Source organism: Periplaneta americana, chromosome 14 (genome assembly GCF_040183065.1).
Source record: "Periplaneta americana isolate PAMFEO1 chromosome 14, P.americana_PAMFEO1_priV1, whole genome shotgun sequence".
In the NCBI taxonomy this organism is placed as follows: domain Eukaryota; kingdom Metazoa; phylum Arthropoda; class Insecta; order Blattodea; family Blattidae; genus Periplaneta; species Periplaneta americana.
In genome coordinates, this window is record NC_091130.1 from 98,934 (window position 1) to 123,249 (window position 24,316).

The window sequence follows — 24,316 nt, forward strand, 5'->3', positions numbered from 1 at the left end:
TAGTATCTCCTTTTGTGTTGACTGCTCTTCTTTTCTGTCTGGGGTGAGACTGCCCAAGAAGATAAGGAAACCAAGAACCTTGTACAAGTAATGGTCTGAAGAAAACTGTGGAGAACTGACTTCATTACAGAATGTGTTGATTGTATATTATTTGTATATTATTGTAGACATCTTGTATGTCGGAATAACATGTATGTAACAGCATATTTATTATGTATTCACTCTGACGATGCCATGAAATCATTGTATTTCCTAAGGCTAATAAATATCTATGCAAAAATACAGCACATGTCCACTTTTAAGATGAAGCTCACTTTGAAATTCCTGAAAATTCGAAGCTGCCTATGCTATGCAAAAATACAGCACGTGTCCATTTTTAAGATGAAGCTCACTTTGAAATTCCTGAAAATTCGAAGCTGCCTATGCCATGCAAAAATACAGCACGTGTCCACTTTTAAGATGAAGCTCACTTTGAAATTCCTGAAAATTCGAAGCTGCCTATGCTATGCAAAAATACAGCACGTGTCCACTTTTAAGATGAAGCTCACTTTGAAATTCCTGAAAATTCGAAGCTGCCTATGCCATGCAAAAATACAGCACGTGTCCACTTTTAAGATGAAGCTCACTTTGAAATTCCTGAAAATTCGAAGCTGCCTATGCTATGCAAAAATACAGCACGTGTCCACTTTTAAGATGAAGCTCACTTTGAAATTCCTGAAAATTCGAAGCTGCCTATGCCACGCAAAAATACAGCACGTGTCCGCTTTTAAGATGAAGCTCACTTTGAAACTCCTGAAAATTCGAAACTGGCCATGCTTGCCTCCTACAATCTGTGTCCTTTAACGATGTAGTTATTGCTTTATAAACAGTAAAACATTTTGTAACACACCGTGATTAACTGAACAAAGTATAACAGTTATCAGAATTTGAGAGTATGATTTATTTCTTAGGAGCCAACAGTCCAAAACAACCGACTTTTTGTAAAATAATGAAGTTGTTAAACGCAAATCACACAGAAAGAGCAAGGTAAGTCAATGTCATAAAATTTTCTGAGTTGGAGTTTGAATTATATCAACCAGTTTTGGCTCTAAGAAGCTAAGATTTTCTACAAATAATCTTACATTCTTCAAGAATATGTTATAAGTTTCATGTTAGATTATAGACTCAAAAATGGCTTAACTGTGAAGTTACAAATTTCCCTTCTGAAAAACTTACTGAACTGACTTAACTCGTTTTCTCCCTAAATAGTCTTCAATGTTATTTCAGATGTTAGTAAATGTCATTTTAGTTTACATTTTTTTTCCTTCAGACCCTCATAAAAACGTAAAAATTAAACATCACTTTATATTGTAAATACTGAATATGAACCAATCTGTGAAACGGTTTGGGAGAAGTGATTGTCCAGAGACAACATACCCAAAACTACTTTGTCACTATTAGAGATGCTGAAAAATACAGAAATGAGTTCCTCACAGCATCACCACACATATTTCTATAGTGAGAATGAAATTTAAATAAACCATTACTTCCAATTTAAGTGAAAGGCCGCTTTTTATTAGTCACAAACAGCTTGAAATAAAATACTAAGTAACAGTTCATAACAGCAGCTTAAACAAACAATGTGTTTGTTAGGGTAGAGACACACTCTTACTTCTAGCACACTGACTAGAATATCTCGCCCATATGAATTCTGTTCTCAATGAAATGTAGACTCATTCCTACATGGACCCCAGAGCACAGATGTTATTACAAAACATGAAATGCAAGCAAAATAGGCCAAAACCTGACCACATAATTTTGATATGTTAAGCAGTTTTGTAAAATGAATGTTCGGTAATTATGTAGCAAGAATCAGCCAGGCCACCATCTTCCCGCAATAGAGGTCCAGGGCACATACTTTTCCATTTAAGTGTAAAGAGGCTGATAATGTCAATTATAAGAAAACGTTGGAAATTTAATTGAAAAAAATATATATGTATATAAATATATAGTAATGTATGTGCCCTGGACCTAAATTGCAGGAAGATGGTGAATGCTGTAATGTTTCTAATAAAACACATGACCGGTAGGAATCACAAACAGTGGCACTCACACTATGCAATGCACACAATTTTATCTGATAAAATATCTCGAGATAGCAGAAGGAGTAAAAAAATAAAGCATTAAAGAATACTAAATTCACACGGGAAAATTACATTAAGAGACTTCAGCAATGATATTCCTTATGAAAAAAAAAAAAAAGCCTACAATTATGGCGACATGGACTTATAATAGCCAGAGTATAATATGCTAAACGCAATACGAATTACCTACTACACTTTACTGCAATTCGTTCCATAGATGTAAATGTGCATTACAAGTCATCCAGTCTAGCATAAGCCATGTGTTATAAGAAACAAAGCATGGCCCACAAGACTTGGTTCTTTATACACCACGTAACACGCTGCAGTGGATGCACCCAACACGTCAATAATGGGGAAGGCAACCTGCAGTACACACACAGAGCCGAGAAATACACATCTGTAAGCAGAACCTCAAAATTGAGCCTTTCATTTCAAAGCTCACAACGCATAAATATAACGAAGAACTGAATCATTCTTTCTACTCATGTTCGAAGAAATGGAGAACGCTTACATCAGCTTCCAGTCTATAAGAAATGGTGCCACAACACACTAACCTCAAAGAAGCTGATACAAACAGCAGAGAGAGCATTCAATACTGTTACTTGCTGGACTATCCTTCTTCACGTTTGCACCGTCTGCATCACAAACTACGAAGCAATGGCACGGGTTTGGAGGTGTTTGCATTCCTGAAAGGACTGTCGTACAGATAAATTAATTCTCATTCTGGATGATAAACAATTTATTGATGCAAGCCAATGGTTGAATTACATGATATTCTTGGTACCTATGTAAATCCTTACTGAAAATAAGCTTATATGGCAAAGGAAAAAAAAAGAGTACCCCCAAACAACAGCTTTTATACAACAAAGTTCTCTAATTATCATCCTGATCGCATTCGCGACTTATGTGGCCAGTCTTGCCACACCTGTAGCATGCCTTGCTGGCCGAAGTGGGGCAGTCGCGAGCGATGTGCCCGGGCTTGTTGCAGTTGTAGCATGAAGGGCCCGACGTTGCCGAGTCCGGGCACTCCCGGGCAATATGGCCTGTCTTGTTACAGTTGTAGCATGAGGGCTCGCTGGGACTTTGTTGGCAATCCCTGGCAATGTGTCCAGCTTCGTTGCAGCGGTAGCACCTATCTTGGTCCTCTTTACATTCGCGTGCAAAGTGGCCAAAGCGGTTGCATTTGTAGCATTTCTGTTGACCTCCCCTACGCTCATAACCTCCACCTCCCCCAGATCCTCCTTCTGGACATTCTCGAGCGAAGTGACCAGTGCGATTGCACCTATAGCACACACTGGAACTCATCTGGTTCTGTAAATAGGATGTCACAATGATACGTTCATAACTATACCCTATTCTTCACGTTTACTTAATTTCAAACCCATATTCCTTGCGGTCCAGGAAGGAAGTTGGGTTAATTAAGCAGTGACTTAATCACAACTTAAATAGCAAAGAAATAAAAAATTAGAAAACCTACAGCTCTTATACTGCTACTATTCTTTATAAATAATGCTGCAGTCTACGATCTGAATATAAATAATGTTTTGTCACGAAAGAAACGTTTCCGTTACAATTTTTATAATACAATTGCGATGCTAAATAGCAGTGTAGTTGGTAACACTGAACTCCGAAATTTATACACAAGCCTACACTTTATGCATTAAGGAAAATTTGTGCATGATTTTCTCACTACTTCGTGTAAAAAGTGACAGTTGTTACTTACATATTATTAGAAAATCCTCGAAATGTTACTCTCCGCAGTATATTAGAAGCTGAAGACAAAACAAGAACCAAATATAATAGCTTTCTGAGCACGTGCAAATGTCTTCTCAAGAATGTGCGCGTTCACATTCAACGATACAACCGCTGACAAAGTCCGTTACCTATCGAAAACGACGTGTTACCCACGCTATTCAATTCAGTAGCTAAAAATAGCCACTAGAATTCTCTTCCAATTGTTCTTCATAACTCTTAATGTTCGATTCAATTTGAAATACACTTCAAAGTAGTTTGCAATTTAATATTACTGGTTGTATTCATGACATACAGAATTACGTATTAGTGTGACTGTAATAACTTGAGCTGCTTATACAGAGCTAATGGAAGCTATTACAAATGGAAATTTTTATTTGTGATATTGTACAACTTGACAGCCATCAAATATGGCGCGTAAAATAATAATATTACTAAATTTATAATACATATATAGGTAATAATTCGTTATGATATACGTTATTTCACTTGTGTTCAACCCCTTAACCATAAAACGTCTTTGCCCTTAACAATAATCTTCAAGATATTGTACCTTCAACCACGGCCGACTTAATGCTCACTTCGCTTCTTCATATACGACCTTGACCATAGTAATCTTATTCTGAAATTGGTTAATTTCTCAATTCCACCACGAGGCGCTGTCTGCCAAGGATTGGTGTCCAGAGAAGAAATACTCAATATGAATTAAAATAAATGATTAAAGAGTAATAATAATACTTATAAATAATAAATAAGAAAATAATAAGTATTATTATGTTTAGTCCTGTTCAGCTTAAGTAATATGATGACAGAGGCGTAATTTTATCATCCATTCGCTGAATAGCACCCCTGCGTTAAACTGTGATGTTTCAAAGTAATTACTTGGGTAATTATTTACCATAACTTGTACTAAGTTTTATAATTTCATTCACTGCACTGATACATTCCACTTGATATTGCAGATTCAAGAATCATAGTTTCAAGATTTTGCGACTCAGTGGATTATAAGCAGCATTTTTCGAAGAAACAACATTTCAGTTAAAACTGCTGCAATGTTATCTAGAAATGGCCTAACAAATTTCACAGTAATGATATTAGCAAGTCGTTTTTGGCCGTCTTCATCACAAATTGGCATTGCAAGAGAGGGCATTTACACAGAAATGGCTCAATTTCCGAACACAAATGTTCTAATTGTTTGGTATTGATTAAGCAGCTGGTCTAGAATAAATTCCTGCATTCCTGCAGTAGTCTGCAACAGCAAATAATTGAAGAAACTAGTAACTGTCAGTCAGTAATCGTCATCTTTGTGAACAACAAATATTAAGCTGTTATGCTAAAACTGTCAATTAAAAATTTTTGTCTTCGTGATTACACACTCCTCAGCGATCCTTGGCAGTCAGTGCCATCTGGCGGGAATTTAATATATTCTCGATTACAGCTTTAACACAGGGATCAAGATGAATTGTCAAGGCCGGTAAAGAAGAAGCGAAGCGAGCATCAAGTCGGCCGTGCTTTAACAAACATAATAGATCGACGTTGTAGATCTTAATATGGAAAATAAATCCGTAAAAGAGTAATTAAATATTTAACAGTACACTCACTCAAAGGAAAAGAGAGATACAGATTTCCATATCTATAACAAACCACGCTTACGTTAAGACAATATACATACTGGCGTGTAGCGCTTAAATACATCTCTGAACTGGTTCCCGCGTAATGCTAATTCCACCGCTAGGAGCGTGTTTCATTCTAGAGATTCGTATGTAGCAGAATGCTTGAGGCACATAAAGGACTCGCTGTTGCGTATTAAATGCTTCGTACAGTTTTTATGGATAGTGGATGTAATTTCCCAACTTCAATTACACATATTAAAATAAATTGTTATTCTTGATATAAGATATTACAGTCACGTAGGGAATATGCAGCCAATGACAGTTGAACTTTAGTTGCTAGCTACTAGGATCGCTACTATCGCAGTCTTTTGTTCCTAGTACTCTAAGTTGCTACCAAAGACGTTATATATTACAGTATAATTGCTATATAGCTGCTTGGAGCATTGTATTGCGAGAAATGCAAAAAAATCACCTCAAGCTTTCTGACTGTATGTACTAGACTAAATTTCTCTGTAGGCCTACTTTAATTCATATCGGAAATAAATGAAAGAAACTTAATAGATTTTACTTGCGCAATGTACTCTACCCTTTTCAATTATAATAATTATTACTGTTATTATTATTTCATCAATTTTTTTTACTTCATATGCGTAGAAGATTAATTTCCTTATATTTAATGATGAAATATTGCTACATTTTAATTCACTTTGAAAGGTGTAATAGCAGCGCACTCGCGTACAAGGCACTTCTTTACCTACAGCAAAATCTACACAGTTCAACTTTCTTTCATTTCATTTATTGTGTTGGGGCCTGGTAGCTCGATTGATTAACCGTAGAAACCTCGAGGAAAAAAAAAACAAAATGATCTGCCTTAGATATGAAATCCAACATTTGTCATTACTCATTATCGTCACAATCCTAATCTCACAACGCAGAGGCGTCTCGCGTCGCGATCGATAAGCCAGAGTTGCAGGCGAACACGTGATCTGGGTTGCGCAATGCCCGCTATCGCAAGGCAGTTACTTCGGTCTCATATACTAGGGAGACCAGACAGCCCGTTTTTAACAGGATTGTCCCTTTTCAGCTTCTTGTCCCATGTCCCGAAAAAAGTTTGCTCGACACGCCAAATGTCCCGTTTTTAAAAATGGCGTCCCGTTTCTCTAAATTATTGTTAAAATATTTCTTTTTCTTTTATTTCCTTTAATAATCACGTAAAACATAAATTCTATACTGTTTCCATAAGATGTTACCGTAATGAATTCAATTCAATGATAGATGAAGATGACCAATTTAGTCAAGCGAATCATGTAAAGGACACTGTATCGAGCAGAAATTGAACATTGGAAGGAGTATGATGTTGAAATTACAGAGAGGGGGATCGAAACATTACAAATTATGAAAGATAAATACATCAGTTTTACAAACATAATTCTGATTGTAAATTTTGTGTTAGAAATACCTGGCACCAATGCAGCTTCAGAAAAGAGTGTTTTCATTGCTGAATTCAATTTGGTTTTGAATTCGTTTTGGTTGTCTATAGTTGAGTTTCTTAGATTTGTGAAAAGTCTAACAACCAGTTAAAAAAAAAAAAAGAGAGAGAGAGAAGCAAAAAGGACAACCTAGGTAACGCCGAGTGCTTTCAGCTAGTTTAAGTAATAAAGAAGAATAAATATGGCATTTAATTTTAACCGTTGTGGAATTTTACATGTTTATTTCATTTTTACAGTAATACAATTAGGAACACAGTTATGTTTTAGCTATTTTTTTAATAATCTCCATTTAGTATGGAAACTCTATTTTCTTTCATTGTCATTATTCATAAAAAAGACATTCCAGAATGTTGTGTATGTTTTCGTCCTGTGATCCACCACTGCGTATGTTAACAGGTAATGTGTTTTGAGTAGTACAGCGGATCTCTTTAAATGTCCACATCTGGTCTAATACTATATGCTACATAAGAGTCTGACACAACATTAAGCAAAATTAAATCAAGATCAGCTTTGGGAGCATATGAAATTGAGTAATAGGCTAAGATATAAAAGCAGATTTGTTTCTCAGTGCAAAGCAAAAATTGACATTGCTTTAATTTCTTCATATAAGAGTATAACAAAATTCCGAAACCATGGTCGAAATGAATAGGGAGAAACAATTACAGACAAAGTCATCTTATGAACAGGAAGTTCGCTAGAAATCATTTGTCCTTCAGAAGTAAGCAACATAGCAAAAGGCCTAAATCCTACGAAATGACTAGTCCTGATCATGTTCACAATCAATTACCAGCTATAACACATCTCACAAAAACTTTCAACTCTCCAGGTAGCTCAGTTGGTAGAGCAGCTGGCTATGGACTGGAAGGTCCGGGGTTCGATCCCAGGTGGTGACAGGATTTTTTTTCGTTGCCAAACTTTCAGAACAGCCCCGAGGTTCACTCAGCCTCCTATAAAACTGAGTACCGGGTCTTTCCCGGGGGTAAAAGGCGGTCAGAGCATGGTGCCGACCACACCACCTCATTCTAGTGCCGAGGTCATGGAAAGCATGGGGCTCTACCTCCATGCCCCCCAAGTGCCTTCATGGCATGTTACGGGGATACCTTTTTACCTTGTCTTTGATTAACTTATTTCCCCTACGAATGGAAGAAGGGAGTTGTTACTGCACTCCCAAAACAAGGGAAGAGCCCATCATAATTGGAAAATTTAAAACCAATCACTTTATTAAATACGATGAGTAAAATTCTGGAAAGAATCATTTTAAAACTTATTTCACAACAAAAATGTTACATACCTAATGAACAGTTTGGGTTCAGAGAACACCACAGTATAACACATCAACACTATTGTTTACGTAATCACAAAAATTCTACTATAAGCAGTGGTCAACACACAGTTTGTCTCTTCCTAGATGTTGGAAAAGCATTCGACACCGTATGGTTGTTATAAAATTGATAACATCTGACCTACCCGATACCTATGTTCACATCACTAACAGCCTCCTAACAGAAAGAACCTTCAAAGTGAAAATCAATAACATATTCTGTTCCGAAAAAACAATAAATGCAGGTGTTCCTCAAGATGGAGTTTGATCACCTACACTTTTTAATATCTGTACAGCAGATTTCCCTTGCCACAAAAACTGTCATTTGGCCCACTATGCTGATGACATCGTCATATTCCCTACAGAAATGGATATTCATAATGCATACAATAATTTACAAGGTTACTAAAACAAAACAGAAAATTGACTCATAAACTGGAAAATAAAAATCAATGCCTCTGAGCGTTACGTAGTAATTTTCACTAAAAGAGTCTACACCTGTGGAATAATGGTTAGCGCATCTGGCCGTGAAACCAGGTGGCCCGGGTTCGATTCCCGGTCGGGGCAAGTTACCTGGTTGAGGTTTTTTCCAGCAGTTTCCCTCAACCCAATACGAGCAAATGCTGGGTAACTTTCGGTGCTGGACTCCGAACTCATTTCACTTACCGGCATTATCACCTTCTTCTCATTCAGATGCTAAATAACCTAAGCTGTTGATAAAGCATTGTAAAATAACCTATTAAAAAAAATTCACTAAAAGAAGACTGCAAAACCATTTCAACTGAAACTTTTTGACATAGTAATTCCACACAACAAAAGAAACAACTTATTTGGGAATACTTTTGGACCATGGACTTTCTTTTAAGCCTCACATAAGTAAAATTGCTGCCAAAGGATATCTATATTTCAATGTTTGTATACTTTATTCAAGTCACCATCGCTGAGTTGTGGACTAAGAAAACTGTCTATATAACAATAATCAGAGCTAGCCTCCTATATGCATATCCAGCTTGGTCATCTGTCAATGGGTCTCTACTGTGTGGTGTACAAAGAACAGTTCTGCGCACAATTACTGGAGCTGATTACACAACATCCAATAAATTTTTATATGAAGTTTTGGACACAGCATCAATTGAAGGGTTTTCGGAAAATTTAAAGGTAAAATTTATACATAAATTGAAAAATCAACATCAATTGAAGAGTTTTCGGAAAATTTAAAGGTAAAATTTATACATAAATTGAAAAATCATCAAATTCTCTGCTACAAAAGTTTAATCATCAAGCATAAACACAAAAAACCCCAAGTTATACCAGCATATCTTTTATAAATTCATCATGGATTAACATCAAGGACTGAAGAACTAGACTGAACAATTTCAGAGATTATAAATTAAAGGAGTAGTCCAAAGCAAGTCAGCTTGATCTCCGCTTATGTAGACTTTCAGTGCAACAAGATGTGAGTGAAGTGCATGTAAAACAAACAACTGTGATTGAATTTCTTTTGGCAAAAGCGAGACCATAAGAAACATTCATAGATGCTTCAAAATGTCTATGGAGATATGGCAATGGATAAAAACACTCGTCAGTTGCTGGGTTCAAAAGCAGTGCAAAGTAATATATGGTGTCCACGCATGGCACCAACACCCTTATTCTGAACCATAACACAGAACTCAGTTCAACTTGAAATCTCTACGGATGGTGTCTACACAATTATTCCAAAATTTGTATCAGATGGGTCCCCTCAAAGCCTAAGTGAGAATTATAGAGAAAAAAGAACCACCGTTTAGAGATACTTGCTTATTATGAGGCTCATGGTGACAATTACTTCCCCAACACTGACACATGCATTCATCCAGTGGCATGCGGTGCACAAAAATTCAGATTATTATTATTATTATTATTATTATACTGGTTGAAAGGAGAAGAGTTCGAGGCAGAAGAAGATATAAGATGATAGAGGACATTAAGATATATGGATCATATGTGGAGACAAAGAGGAAGGCAGATAATAGGAAAGGTTGAAGAATCCTGGGTTTGCCCTTGGGCAGAACACTAAATGAAAGAATGTGTGTTAAATTTAAAAGTGAATCTGTATGAATTACATGTTTGGGATTGAAATAATGGAAGTTTTAATTTGCCTTTTTTTTAAGTATAAAAACCTTATTTGCAAAATAAAGGTCTTAATTATTTATTGTTTAAATTAAAATTGTCTGTCTGTACATTTAATTTATTTCTGTAAATGTAACAATGACAATACTGAAGCTTTCCAGTCAGTTCATATTACCTTTAATTCTGGAACACAAAACCTTTTTCACACATCTTTAAACACAAGCATTCATAATTTTTACGACTACTTGATTAAGTATATTCTAGGTTGTAACAAATCATATTTACTTTGAACACGCTATTTAATACTTACTAGTAGGTTCGAATGAAGCATTACCATCATACATTGTAATTACTGTACAACAATCTTGCATGGTGTTGCCTTCTGGCAAATGGTATACATTTTTCTCTTGTTCAGTTACTTCTTCTTGGAGTTCTTCAGTCCTCAGCACATATTTGACTGTTGAACAAAAATCAGTAGAAGTGCTGGAATGCTTAGTATTTCCTTCATCCATGAAACAATTAGTAACCTTAGAATAACAAGACAGTTTTTCCTTCCAAGTGTAGTCTTTTTTTCACAACAGGTATTATGGATGTGAATCATCTAGGAACTGACGCAAGCAATATGGATCACATACAATGCCATGTGGCACGTTGGAGCATCACCTTGCCTAGCAGATCCGATTCCGGCATGATCTCATGTGCAGAATTGGTTTGACAAGTCCCCCCGACTCCTCAGGGGACCCCAGAGAGTAGCTTCCAGGTCGCCTGATCTAAATCCACAGGACTTTGCTTTCTGGGTAAGGAATGAAGTGAAGATTCGTGGCCTGCAACATCTACTGAAGCAAAATGAAGAAAAGTCTGTAAAATCATTGCCGACATCCTACACCACATTGTAAATAACATCAAGTTTCTCCTCCAGACACGTATGGAAATCAGAGGGCGTATTATTGAACATATTTTAAGATTTATTCAGTTTCCCTTATTCTCATTAAAAGTTACAAATTCACGAACACTAAACTCTACCACAACCACCATCATCAATAATTGGAAAGTTACTGAACAGATGGTAATGTTGATTGACTTTTTATTCTTCCCCCACTTTGATTTATTTATGACATTTGTAAAATTTACAATACAAGCGTTTGTGTTCTAGGGTTGAAAGTAACAATGAGTATAAAAGTAAAGGTTTAAATTATTGCTTGTGTTTGCCTTCTGATAAATACATAATATGTGTAGTACTTAGAAATATAATGGCAAAGATTGATATTAACTTCTTGTTTTATACTATTTTTCTTTCAGGTGTAATTCGCCAGTTGTTGCATAAAGTAGTAACTTGCCTAAATCCAGTGTGCCTTTACGCAGTGAATTGCAAAACCACATTAATACATTTGGCTCCGACGTGTTTTCAATTGATGGCCAAATTCTTCAATGCAAAACATGTGAGCAGACAGTGAACACTGACAAGAAATATTTCAAATCTTAACATCTGGCAACAGCCAAACACGAAAATGCACTTTCAAAGGCTAATAAGAAAAAGAAGATTTTGCTACTACATACGGTAATTACATCAAGTCGACAATCACAATTTACATTCGACTTATGTAAAGCTATTGTGGATGCCAAAATTCTACATTAAGACAGATTTAGGAGAAGTATACCAACGAATCTGTACCTCGTGAGTCAACTTTGCGAAAAAAAAAATTACTTAAATGAATGTTACAGAGTTACTAAACACAAAATGAAAAATAAGAATTAGTAGTATCATCGGAAATGTTAGAATGATCTGAATGACATATACCGCGAGAAAAATAATAGTATGGATTTATTGGCATTGAAATCTAAACCAATCAATAGTCATTGGTGAAGATAACTTGAAATTTCCATTATCACTTCCATACAAGTGATTTCTCAATATCTGAACCGATCCTTTGAGGGCACTAATGGCTATTTCCTTCACAATGCTGTGTGTTAGCCCCAGGTTTTTACATTTGTTGGCAAAGGAGGGTATGGTACCTCGTGCTCCTACCATCAGACCTATCACATCAATGTGGGACAGGCTATATTTATCTTTATAGAACGGGATTGTTGGTTCATACATCCGTTTCTTTTCACTGTCCACCTCATGCGGTTGATCTGCATGTGTCTCAAATCTGATGGTGGGATCGAGAATGTATGCCGAGTTGTTCTTAATGGCAATGATATCAATTCGCCAAACACTTCCTTGTGTGCCTAGTCCCTGCACCTCTTGATGGACTGTAAACCCTACTTCCTTCAGTGCCTCGGCCAGCATAGAATGGACAGCATGGTGACGGATGTTGCGAAGGGCCTCACTATAGGGGCAGAAGCCAAGAATATGGGGAAGAGTTTCAATCTCGCTGAGACAGCGCCTACAGCGGGTACCATCCCGACTTCTACCCGGTACAGCTCGGACCGGAGTGATATAGCCTACCATTTTAAGGGTACATTAGAAAAATTCTCTTGTTTTCTAGTCAATCTTTGTTCATGATTTGCATTAACATAGCAACTGTATCTTTCATCTAAACTATAAATTACATGCATATTTAGTCAAATTCAAAATCCAGTTTTCTTAAACAGTAAAAACATATAATTTCCACTTTAAAATATTTATAAACACAAATATGTATTCTACTAGTCCTATGATTCACTTCCATGCTGACAGAGAGTGAAATGAGGAACATCTTAACCTACAGAGTGCATTTTCCAATGGCAATTTTATTTATTACAAAATATGGGATTGGGAATCAGTGAATGGTTCTTACTGAAGCCGAATGTAAGTCGAATGATGATTATATTCATACTTTGTATTTTCATTCCTTGTTAGTACATTTTAAAACAGATCACAACATTTCCATACAAATTCACATACTGTATGTTGTCACAGTGACTTAATAACTCAGCCAGACTCACACAATCTGCAGTGACTCAATCACCGTCATTCTTAATGAATAAAAATACTGCCATGTTACACGACATTGAAACAAGGAACAAAGACACTACATTTAAGAAATGTCTGTTTCATACAAGATTGGCAAAATAAACACTGTACATAAATTCTAAATTAAGGTTACTAGCACTAAATAACAACACAATGTGTAAAAATATATTCCTTTGGTTACAGTCAACATTCGTAGAAAACAGTGATGGCCAGAGTGGCAAGGGGAATCGCACCATCACTGCTGAGGAAGATTCATCATTCACCTAATACACATGAACATTCGATTGCTGAGCTAGCAAAGCATACAATCTAGCACAATAATTCAACATCATCGAAGTGCAGTATCAAGAAAGTAAGCTATGTCCTGCAGTGACATCAACACTCATGGCCAAGTTTACTCCACGATTGATTAATAAAATAAGACTTCCTACTTGCAAATCAATGTTTTGTATAAAGATCATCCAAAGTACTATCCTGTAATGTTGAAGTAGGTGTTCTGGCTGCATAAGAGATGCAGAGTAGGGTCATGCTGTTGGTTTCACATTCGTAACATAGTGAGGCAGAAGCTACGCATTTATACAGAAGCAGCAGGTACAACAAAATACCATTCCTAGCAGCACCTATGCTTAAGGGGAGTTTGTCGTTAACAAGGTAAAAAATTGCAGATTTTTCTAATGGATTAATAATTACTCAACACCATCTTTTCTGCACTATATAATTCCAATAAATATATGTATTCAATAAATGTGCTTATTCAAATAGTGGTACCATAATAGCCAATAAAACATACAGCTTTTCCCAAACCCACATTTTTCAAGTTATTAGTACATTTTGTAGGACAAATATTTGAGCTACACTTACAAAACTTTCAGGCTCACCCTATTACACTGAATTATATGTTATTCCTGACCAATGCTAAGGATCTTGGATTTCTCCCATTCTCCTGCGGGTATCCCAATAGTATTTGGTAAGCTGCAATCTATTTTCTTTATTGTTGGGCATTTATTGAATTATATTGAAAATATTATTTATTTATTTTCCAATGACGACAATTGACGATCTAACCTACATTTCCTTATATGAAAGATATACTATTCAGATTTCAGATATCCCCAAAGACCTCAACATTTTAAGGAACCCTTTTCTTTCACACAAGAGTGCCTTCTACCACTTCTAAGTCTGTGCAATTTAAATTTCTCTGAAATCTGAAATGTGGAAAAAGAGAAAATTGTACCAATGCATGTGCATGGAGGCTAGTGTAATTATTAATGAAAACATATTTAAGCAATCATGCAGCTGCAGTTATGCCTTGCATGGTCAACAACCAACTCTCCTTCAATCGCATCAGTAATGTTTTTATGAAAAGCCTATTAATCACTTTTATTTGCCACCTATTATTGGTTTCAGAGGTAATTACTTCCTGGAAATGTCGCAAAGAAGTATTGATTAGTGATTTGGACCAATTTCCATAATCTTATGAAAACACAAGTTCAATAATTCATTCTTAATTCACACGTTTTTAACACTTGTATCAAATCTGTGTGTTGAAGAGAATAATGATCCCAGTAATGCAGAGAGATCACAAATTTTCCAGACTCGAACCCATAACAAATTTGTGGGCAACTGTCAAGGCTTGGATCCACAGGTTGAACTACTCACCAAAATTGAAATGATCGAAGTCTAGTACAATCGGGACATAAAAGTGAAGATCATGTGCAGGAGATTCATTGATTCAATGTGTAAGAAGTAATTAAACTGAAGGAAGGTAACATTTCTAATTAAAAAAAAAAGTAAATAAATCCATATCAATCTTTCGTCTCTAATTTTTCTTTATGTATGAACTATTTCTACAGTACCTTATACTGACGAAGAGGAGATGAATCTTAATGAGTATTTCATAATTAACAAATACACAGACAGCAGCTCACACACAGTGAAGCTCTTAAGAGGCCTAGCCTATCCAAAAAATTTGAGCAGGCATAGAATTTCGTAATAACAACGCCTCATAACATTTGGTTTCACTCCGATCCTTCCATATATTAAGTTCACTGTTGGCAGTCATTCTAGAATCGTGAGCTGAGTGTAAGGCTTGTGGCAGAAGCCTCTGGTACGACAGCTACGATCTTGACTCACGAGTGTTAGGGGGAACCGGGGAGAGGGTATCGATTCGCTACAGCTCAGTGCAAAACACGGCTAGCCTCTTGCTCTCCATCAAAATAATATGTCATGTTATATTAATGTGCTTTGTTGTTGAGTGTTAGTTTAATCAATGCATGTGTGTGTTTTTACATATTAATTTTGTGTAAAATGCATACTAAGAGAACACTGACGTCATTATCTGTACAATTAAAAGAGAAACTGTTTTCAAGTTGGAAGTATGAAACAAAATGTGCTTACAAAGATAGGAGATTGACACTACATTTACATATTAAAATAGCGGGTAGAGGAAGATAAAATAGAAAATTTCAAATTTCTTCATATAGGAAATATCTTTGGCTAACAGGTGCTCTGAGATAAGTTATACTGTTTTACCTGTACAGTAGAGTCCCAGAAGCAGATAAATCATCAAATGTTTTGCTCTACAAGTGAACCTCCTGCCTAGCTCACGTCAATTACTCATCACTCAATGCATTCCTTTTTATTTTTGCCGGGATGAATTTTCCATTGAAAAATGAATTGTAAAGATTGAATGATACGCAGCATCTGTACGAATTTCTTCCAGTTAAACTTTCTGTGGATTGGAAGAAGTGAATCGTTGTGCGGTAAAGTTTCCAACTGATGCCGTATTGTTTGGTTTTACTAGTGAAAATGTCGAGTGAGAAGAGGAAACAAAAACAATGTGACTACAGAAATGAAATCGGCTGGATAAAGGGAAAAGTGTAAATAAAATTGCAATGAACTTAGAATACTGTCTGGAAAAAGAAGAGATCAAAGATTGGGTGTTGGTGCGTCAAAAGAGTATGTACCAAGTCTTTAAAGGAAAGAAAAAACATGAATATGAAAAAGTCAGCGAGGCGCTGTATCTATGGTTTAGGCAGCAAATGGAACACCGATTACAGGACCCATATTGCAGGAAAAACCTCGCGAATTTTATGAGGAATTTCAGGAAGAAGGCGAGCACTGGGTCACTCGACAGGTGGAAGAAGTGCTATGGAATCAGGCACTGAGTGTTTGTGCCAACATGGAAAGTGTTCACCAAATTTAAGGCACACTTACTGAACAAGAGATCAGATTTATAATTATGATGAGACAGGTTTGAATTTTCGAATGCTGCCTTCGAAAATTCTTGCATCTCGCAATGAAAAATCTGCCCCAGGTTACAATCTTGGCATGTAGTAATGCAACAGGTGAGCGCAAGTTAAACCTTGCTCTAATAGGGAAGGCTAAAAGTTCCCGTGCATTTAAGAATGTAAAAAAAGTGTACAATTAACAACGGTATTTCTTTTGATCTTCCTGTTTGGTGCAGAAGCCAACCAAGTGCATGGTTGAATGAAGATATTTTTAAGGACTGGTTTTTTCAGCAGTTTGTGCATTTAGTGGAAAAGTTTCTCAACGTAAGAACCTGCCCTGAAAATCACTTCTGATTCTCGACAATGCCTGATGCCAAGCAGGTGTGAGGCAGAGACATTACAGCCGTTTCGCCCTCCGAACATGACTTCTTTATGTCAGCTTATGGACCAGGGGAGTTTAGAAACAATGAAGAGATGATCTAGGTACAAACTTCTGTCTTCCCTAATCCTAGCCATGGAGAAGGGCCATGAGATGATCGAGAGACTGAAGAAAATTGACCTATTGGACGGATTTGGGAATCTTGCAACAAGGTTCAACCTGTAAGTCTTGTTCGACCATGGCGGGAACGAGTTTCAAGATGGCAGAGAAGAGACAGAAAATTCTGAGTTAGTGGGCTTGCTGTGCTGCGAGAAGCTACCGATGGTGATGTTGGAGAATGAATGGGACAGGATGAAAATGGCGAATTACTAGGTGACAGTGGTGAAAGAGTAGGAAGAGAAATCGAAGTATGAGGCGGTGAAAGACAATGGAAATAACATGAAGACTCACAGTGAAAGATTAAAGGCTGCTGAAGGAATGCTGCAGTATTTCGAGAAGCAAGATGCATGTCATCCTCTGATATCTGTGTGATGAAGTCGCCAGAAGAAGGAACAAGTGTGACAGACAAAGCACCATCACCAGATTTTTCTCCAGTAAAGACTAATAATTTCATATATATGTAAGTTTTTAAATTCTTTTTAAAAATAAATTGATTTAGATTAGATTTTATGTTTTCTTTCAGCATCTACATTTTAAAAACTTTCAGTTTTTTAATAATACTATAACCTGAAATAATGTTTTATATAACCCTTCTCCGAGTCCGTAAAACTGGGCATTTTCGTAACTCGACACCCTCTCAGTCCACATTAGGTCGAGTTTGAGAGACTCTGCTGTATGCTGTTTGGGGATGAAAATGAGTGGTCATCATGTTCTTGTGGAGTCTGTGTCAAAAAATGTTGTTAAAAAAGCCAAGAAACATCTGCTGTATAAAAGATATAAGGTAAGCAGATTTTTTCAGCCTATCCAGTATTTACACCATAGCTTCACCACTGCACTGAAAAAGGATTGTTGACATTCATCAACATTTCTCTCGAGTTCCTAAGTGAAATGCAGGGCCACAACAAATCACCTCTGATTCTTAGGCATGATCTTTGCTTCATTTCACGATTTTCCTACTTGTTTCAAGTTCTCTTTCTCTTGTCCCTTTTCCGTTATATTCAGTCTTCCTATTCTTCATTCTCCATTCCATGCTCGTCCATTTTCTTACCAAGTCCTATCCAATTCCATTTATTTTTCTTAAATTCTTAGCGTATTCGAGGCAGATAATATTTCCCCGAGTTTTTCACTGCTAATAGATTTCGGCCACCATATTTGTAGTATATGTTAGAGACAGCGGTTGACAAATGTTTGTGTTTGCACCTGGTATGGGGCACTGTGATGGCAGATCAGATGTGATGAAAAAGGGTAAGATTTGAAACTTATAGCTCTTAGCAGCATCATGTGGTGGGAGAGGACATACGAATGCTGTGATTGGGGTCACGCATGAGATCAGAGATTAAAATTACCACATTTTGTCCTATTCTAGTAGTTGTAATTCAGCAACCAGAGGAGCTACTACACACATGTTTAACAATTGACCACTCAAACGATTCGTTATGGACTAATCTACAAAATAAAAGTGCAAATATATTTAAAGGGCAATTGTAATATAGTAAAAATTTGGAAACAAGAACAAAAATTTGGATTGCATTTCAAAATGTTAAAAACATTTATGAAGAAAAAATTCAAAATCATAGAAGATTCGGGTGTGGGAAGAAAGAAGGCAAAACAATGAACAAACTGAGAGCCACTCATCTGCAAATATGCTGAATGATTACTAAATTAATGGTAACAATTCCGATTTCGCAGGTAGTCGAGACAAATTCCAGTTCAGTATCAACAGATTTGAATCTCAATCCAAAGTAATTCCTGTCTACATGGACGAACTTAAGAAGCTAATTTATTTCAATTTACTTGAAACCACATCTAAAAGCAAAACTCTCCTGCTGGTGCTGCACCAATATCATTAAGGCAGATTTACAAACACATTGAAGCTGGTAGCTTTGGTGGGATAAATGAATCGCACACATTGATAGCTGCTAGCTTACCAGCAAGCGATGAGTTCCAAGAATGAGTCTCTAACTTCAGTCATTCTTTCAAGCTTGCAGCACAGGTCTCGGTGGAGAGGTGATTGCGGACTAGATGTCAGTGGTGACATTTCTAATTGGTAGGGACCACTTTTATTATTTGTAACTTTAGTCAAGTATTCGCACTTTTCAATTTACACAAATTTGTGTTTCATTTTAAACTACGCATATTATTTTGGTTGATTAACTTGCCATAACTCGGAAACCAGTAAAGATTTTGAGCAACAATAACTTTTAAAGCCATCAGCATAGCTCAGTCCACTAAGGCGCTTGCCTGCTAATCTGGAGTTGCGCTTGGGTGCGAGTTCGATTCCTGCTTGGACGGATTACCCAGTTGGGTTTTTTCCGAGGTTTTCCCCAATCTTAAGGCAAATATCAGGTAATCTATGCTAATCCTCGACCTCAACTCGCCAAATATCATCTCGCTATTACCAATTCCACTGACGCTAAATAACCTTGTAGTTGATAAAGCGTCGTTAAATAACAAAAAAAAAAGGGTAAATAAATAACTTTTAAAAGTAATTTCCATTCTTCCTCATCATTCCTCTTGCTTTGACCTCCACCTCTAACGTGATAAACAAAAACGTTTGCCGCTTACCAACTTCTGAATATGTAAAGTCTATTTTTGAACAGATCACTTCGAAGTTCAAGCTCCACCTTGTGGACACCAAGCTTTCTCGTGGTTGATGAAACTGCCAACGTGTTCGTACCCTAAGACGCCTAGATATTAAGTGTAACATATTCTCCAATCATAGACCACTGCTGGCAATTTGTACATATTTTACGTTGCAGGTGTACCTCACAATGCTCTTAGCTGTGCACAAGTCCCTTTGGTCATGTTTTATTTTATGCCTAACAGTCTTAGATATAATGTGTAATTAAACTGGTCCATTGTTTTTTTTTTCCTGTGTTAAAAGGTTTTTATTTTTGTTTTCTGTGCATTAATTTTTAAACCAATGTGTTGGGTTTCTACCTGAAGGTCATTTAATTCAATTTCTATACCTTTAAAACTCTGAGTCATTACACTAGTCCTCCAGTTTGTTATAGACCCACTCCAGTCATTATGCAGCGATTCACACTACTAAGGTTCTGACAATCTGCCCATTGTGTTCTATCTTACGACCTTACTGCTATACCAAACACTATCATGTGTCTCCTCCAAGGTTCGCAGAGAAATAGTTAACTTATAAAATATGTATAGATAGGAGTTATTCCATTATTATATATTAACTATAGTTTTTTTACTTGGTTATTTAACGACGTTGTATCAACTACGAGGTTATTTAGTGTCAATGAGATTGGTGATAGTGAGATGATATTTGGCGAGATGAGGCCGAGAATTCGCCATAGATTACCTGACAGTTGCCTTACGTTTGGCGAAAACCTCGGAAAAAACCCAACCAGGTAATCAGCCCGCGCCCGAGTGCAACTCTGAATCAGTAGGAAAGCACCTTACCTGACAGAGTATTAACTATAGTTCAAATATGGATGATACATAATTTTCAGTGAAATACAATTACGACATTGGAAGTCAAAGCCCCAAAAAGGCACACATATCACCAAGGTACGATCACACATCACTACTTTTGCAGTGCTCTTAGGGTTGCAGCTATTCTGGTTTTATTGGAACTTAAGCAGTTGCGAACAGTGTTGCCACCCAAATGTGGCATTAATACTTTATATAATTTGCATACATTTTATTTATTTATTCTAGTGATTAAAACCCAAGAAGACTTCTCTTCCACCAACACCAGAAATATGTACATGTACAAAAATATGAAAACATTTTAGTGTCTAATGACTTGTAACAGTTACTAAGTGTACAACGTGAACAGAGTATATGTGCTGATGATAAAAATTCATTTTTTTCCCCCATAGCATAGTTTCAAACAGGTTTGCCAACAAAGTTTAACAGAATAGTGCTACTGGTTATCACCGAAGTATATACATATTTTTCCAACGCCTTTAAAAAACTGACATTATTTATTATAATGTTAATTAGTACAGAAAAATAAATAATAGACCTACTAGAACCAAGACAGCGCTTGTGAACTTTGCAAATACTATTTGCCATAAAAATTAAAGGCAATTAGCTTCACAAGAAATAGCTAGTGCAATGAAAATATCAGAAGACGTTCAAAATAAATTGCACACTGTTCGGGATAAATATTCTTTAAATAATTCACCCCTGCCGATTCAATGAAGAACAGTTAACAAATAATAATGTACCTAATACTCGCAAGAAGTTATTGTAATATTATTCATCCCCTACACCATAGTTGTTGAAAGAGATTGTAACGTACACTGTTCTGTATTTTTATTCTTTCTTTGACCTACCACCTTCAATTTTTTGCAGTTCAACACGTCCTCCATTTTATAATTAAAACAGGTGACAATAAGCTGTCACTTGAGGGCATCTACACAATTCAATTTTCCATGCGTGTACACACACAGATTGTGTCTACATGGTTCGCCATGTTTAATATCGTCTTTACTACGTAAGTATGTATATGTGTTAATATTAAATATCAATCCAATGCTCAGGCCTACTCGATTTTCAAAATTGTGGTTAAACACTCCACAGGCACTCATATTTGCGATAATCTTCAATGAAGCTAATCGTACTTGCCGCCATTTTCAGCTTAAAAGGTCCACCACCATCAAACAAAACAATTTTCAGTTTATTCACGGCCACACAGAACAAACAGCTGCTCGCTACATGCTACTATTGAACGAAATAACGCACCGGAGATGGTAGCTTTCAAATGCACTCTCATTTTTAGTGGAAAAAGACATGCACAATTAAATGCGTTTTGTTCAATCTTGCATGTATTGCTTACATGCGTAAAGTTGAACAGTGAAGATGGACCTTTATGCAAACATATTGAAGAATCATACAGAGATGCAAAGCTGCAAAAGTAGTGCCTTGTGTGTGAACACGGAATCTCCAGTTGCACTTCCTGATTTACACGTGAACACAACAGCAACAGTAGTGGTGTGTGATTGCACCTTAAGAGCTACACAACTTCACACATCATGCTCTGCACGACGTTACATTTATGTAAAACAAATGTTAAAATGAAAGATTGCAAGTTACAATCAATGGATAAAACAATATTGCCAAGCTACCAAATACCTGACAATATGAAATCTATCTTAAATGACTAGTAACAACAGACTATAGGATAAGTACACAACAACAGTCACTCGCTACACAATACCAAATCAATGGTTTCTGCTCAAGGAGCTCAACAAATTTACTTTCTAAAATGTAATGTTAAAATAAGGCTATATAAAGTTAATCTCATACCACCTCCCATTTCTATCCTGTAAATCAATCATTCTGAAAGCTATCAGTACAAGTTCATGTCCTATTATGGGACAAAAAGAATAAAAAGGTGCTGTCAAGTCCTGTTAACACAGTCGAGCATCCGAGTCTTGTGATGGATGGCTTCCTGATGCAGAGAAGCGTGGAGTTACAGAGAAGCTGTTGTCCCATGGCACCAACTGACAAATATAATAATAATGATGATGATGTCAAAATGTCATCATGGTTTGGTCATAACATTGAGCAAATTCTTTGTCTTATGCCTACACCGAAGATGTTCAAGCAATTCCATGCTTTAATATTTAGAGCTTGTTAATCATCTTTGTTTCATATCAACTGCAAGCTCACATTACAGCCATATAAATATGGAATATGATTATTTCTCATGCGCACTATAATTCTCAAATGATTATTCTCAAGCACACATAGGTTCCACAGAAATATATCAATAAAGTCTTCTGGTACGATGCCCTCAATATTAACTCTGTTTTATTTTGCATGTGTTGCACATTTTGTAAGTTTTTGCTGTAATTGCACATTTTTATTTATTTAGCATGCAACTAGCATATTTAGTATATTTTTCAACTTTAGTCAGTTTTTCCATTTTGCAACACTTGTTTCTCGGGCTCATTTTGGGTTTCAGCAACTACAACAGAGAGGGCAGCCATTTACGGAAGTTTAGGAGCTGGTGGAGGAAATTATGGAAAAAGGCAGGCAGTACAACATGAGGATCACAAGGCCTCGTAATTACAAAAACACTGGCAACAATATAGAACAATAATCCAGGGCTAGCAAACTTGAAAGAAAATAAAAACGATGCTGGATGATGTGATGCTAATTTAATTGAAAAAAAAAAAAAAAAAAGAGGCACTTGTGCATTTTGAATACTGTCCTGTCACATCCTGCAACGTTGAGCATAAAAAAATTATTTTTACAAATAAAATGTAGGCAAATGACTAGAAAATTTAGAAGAAAAGATCTGGTTGTTTACAGCAACGCAACTTACGGGAAATTAGTGCATGATCCATTAATTTGTAATCGACATACAACAATCAATTACAAAGCATTTCCAACACTTTCCTCTTTGTCTTTATTTCAACAGTGATACCTACTCCAAAAACAATTTGGCTCTAATGATTGTTTAGTGACCAGATTTTCATTGCATCTTTGCATGCATATTGTCATGCGTTATGAAATTCTCGGTGTACTTATGAATTAAATCTGCCCTCATGCTGGCTACTTCTCCTGCATGAACATCCTCAGTGTAATTATGACTTGAATCTGATCTCATGCTGGTTACTTCTCCTGCATGAACATCCTCAGTATACTTATGAATTGAATCTGACCTCATGCTGGCTACTTCACCTGCATGAACATCCTCAGTGTACTTATGAATTGAATCTGACCTCATGCTGGCTACTTCACCTGCATGAACATCCTCAGTGTACTTATGAATTGAATCTGACCTCATGCTGGCTACTTCTCCTGCATGAACATCCTCAGTGTACTTATGAATTGAATCTGACCTCATGCTGGCTACTTCTCCTGCATGAACATCCTCAGTGTACTTATGAATTGAATCTGACCTCATGCTGACTACTTCTCCTGCATGAACATCCTCAGTGTACTTATGAATTGAATCTGACCTCATGCTGACTACTTCTCCTGCACGAACATCCTCAGTGTACTTATGAATTGAATCTGACCTCATGCTCACTACTTCTCCTGCATGAACATCCTCAGTGTACTTATGAATTGAATCTGACCTCATGCTGACTACTTCTCCTGCACGAACATCCTCAGTGTACTTATGAATTGAATCTGACCTCATGCTGACTACTTCTCCTGCATGAACATCCTCAGTGTACTTATGAATTGAATCTGACCTC

At 36.5% G+C, this 24,316-nt stretch overlaps 2 protein-coding genes across 4 annotated transcripts in view; both read right to left on the bottom strand.

The window, feature by feature from the left end:
* Positions 1–2,844: 2,844 nt before the first annotated feature.
* On the bottom strand, positions 2,845–4,005 carry CNBP (CCHC-type zinc finger nucleic acid binding protein). Of its 2 annotated transcripts, none has more exons than XM_069844721.1 (2): positions 3,847–4,005; positions 2,845–3,434 (listed from the first exon to the last, which is right to left on the bottom strand). In XM_069844721.1, exon 2 carries the CDS (start codon positions 3,426–3,428, stop codon positions 2,997–2,999), a length of 432 nt encoding a protein of 143 aa, XP_069700822.1. In that variant the 5' UTR covers positions 3,429–3,434; positions 3,847–4,005; the 3' UTR covers positions 2,845–2,996. The 2 variants fall into 2 exon arrangements, with proteins under 2 accessions (XP_069700822.1, XP_069700823.1); XM_069844722.1 differs by lacking the exon at positions 3,847–4,005 and adding an exon at positions 3,601–3,748.
* Positions 4,006–7,154: 3,149 nt separating this feature from the next.
* Positions 7,155–24,316, bottom strand: part of REPTOR-BP (REPTOR-binding partner) — a 33,111-nt gene continuing 15,949 nt past the window's right edge. Inside the window, exon 5 of one of the 2 annotated variants that reach the window (XM_069844724.1) lies at positions 7,155–11,241. The gene's annotated coding sequence lies outside the window, so the exon portion shown is untranslated. Of the gene's footprint in view, positions 11,242–13,209; positions 22,607–24,316 lie in introns of those variants that run through there. The other variant, XM_069844723.1, reaches the window with a different exon arrangement.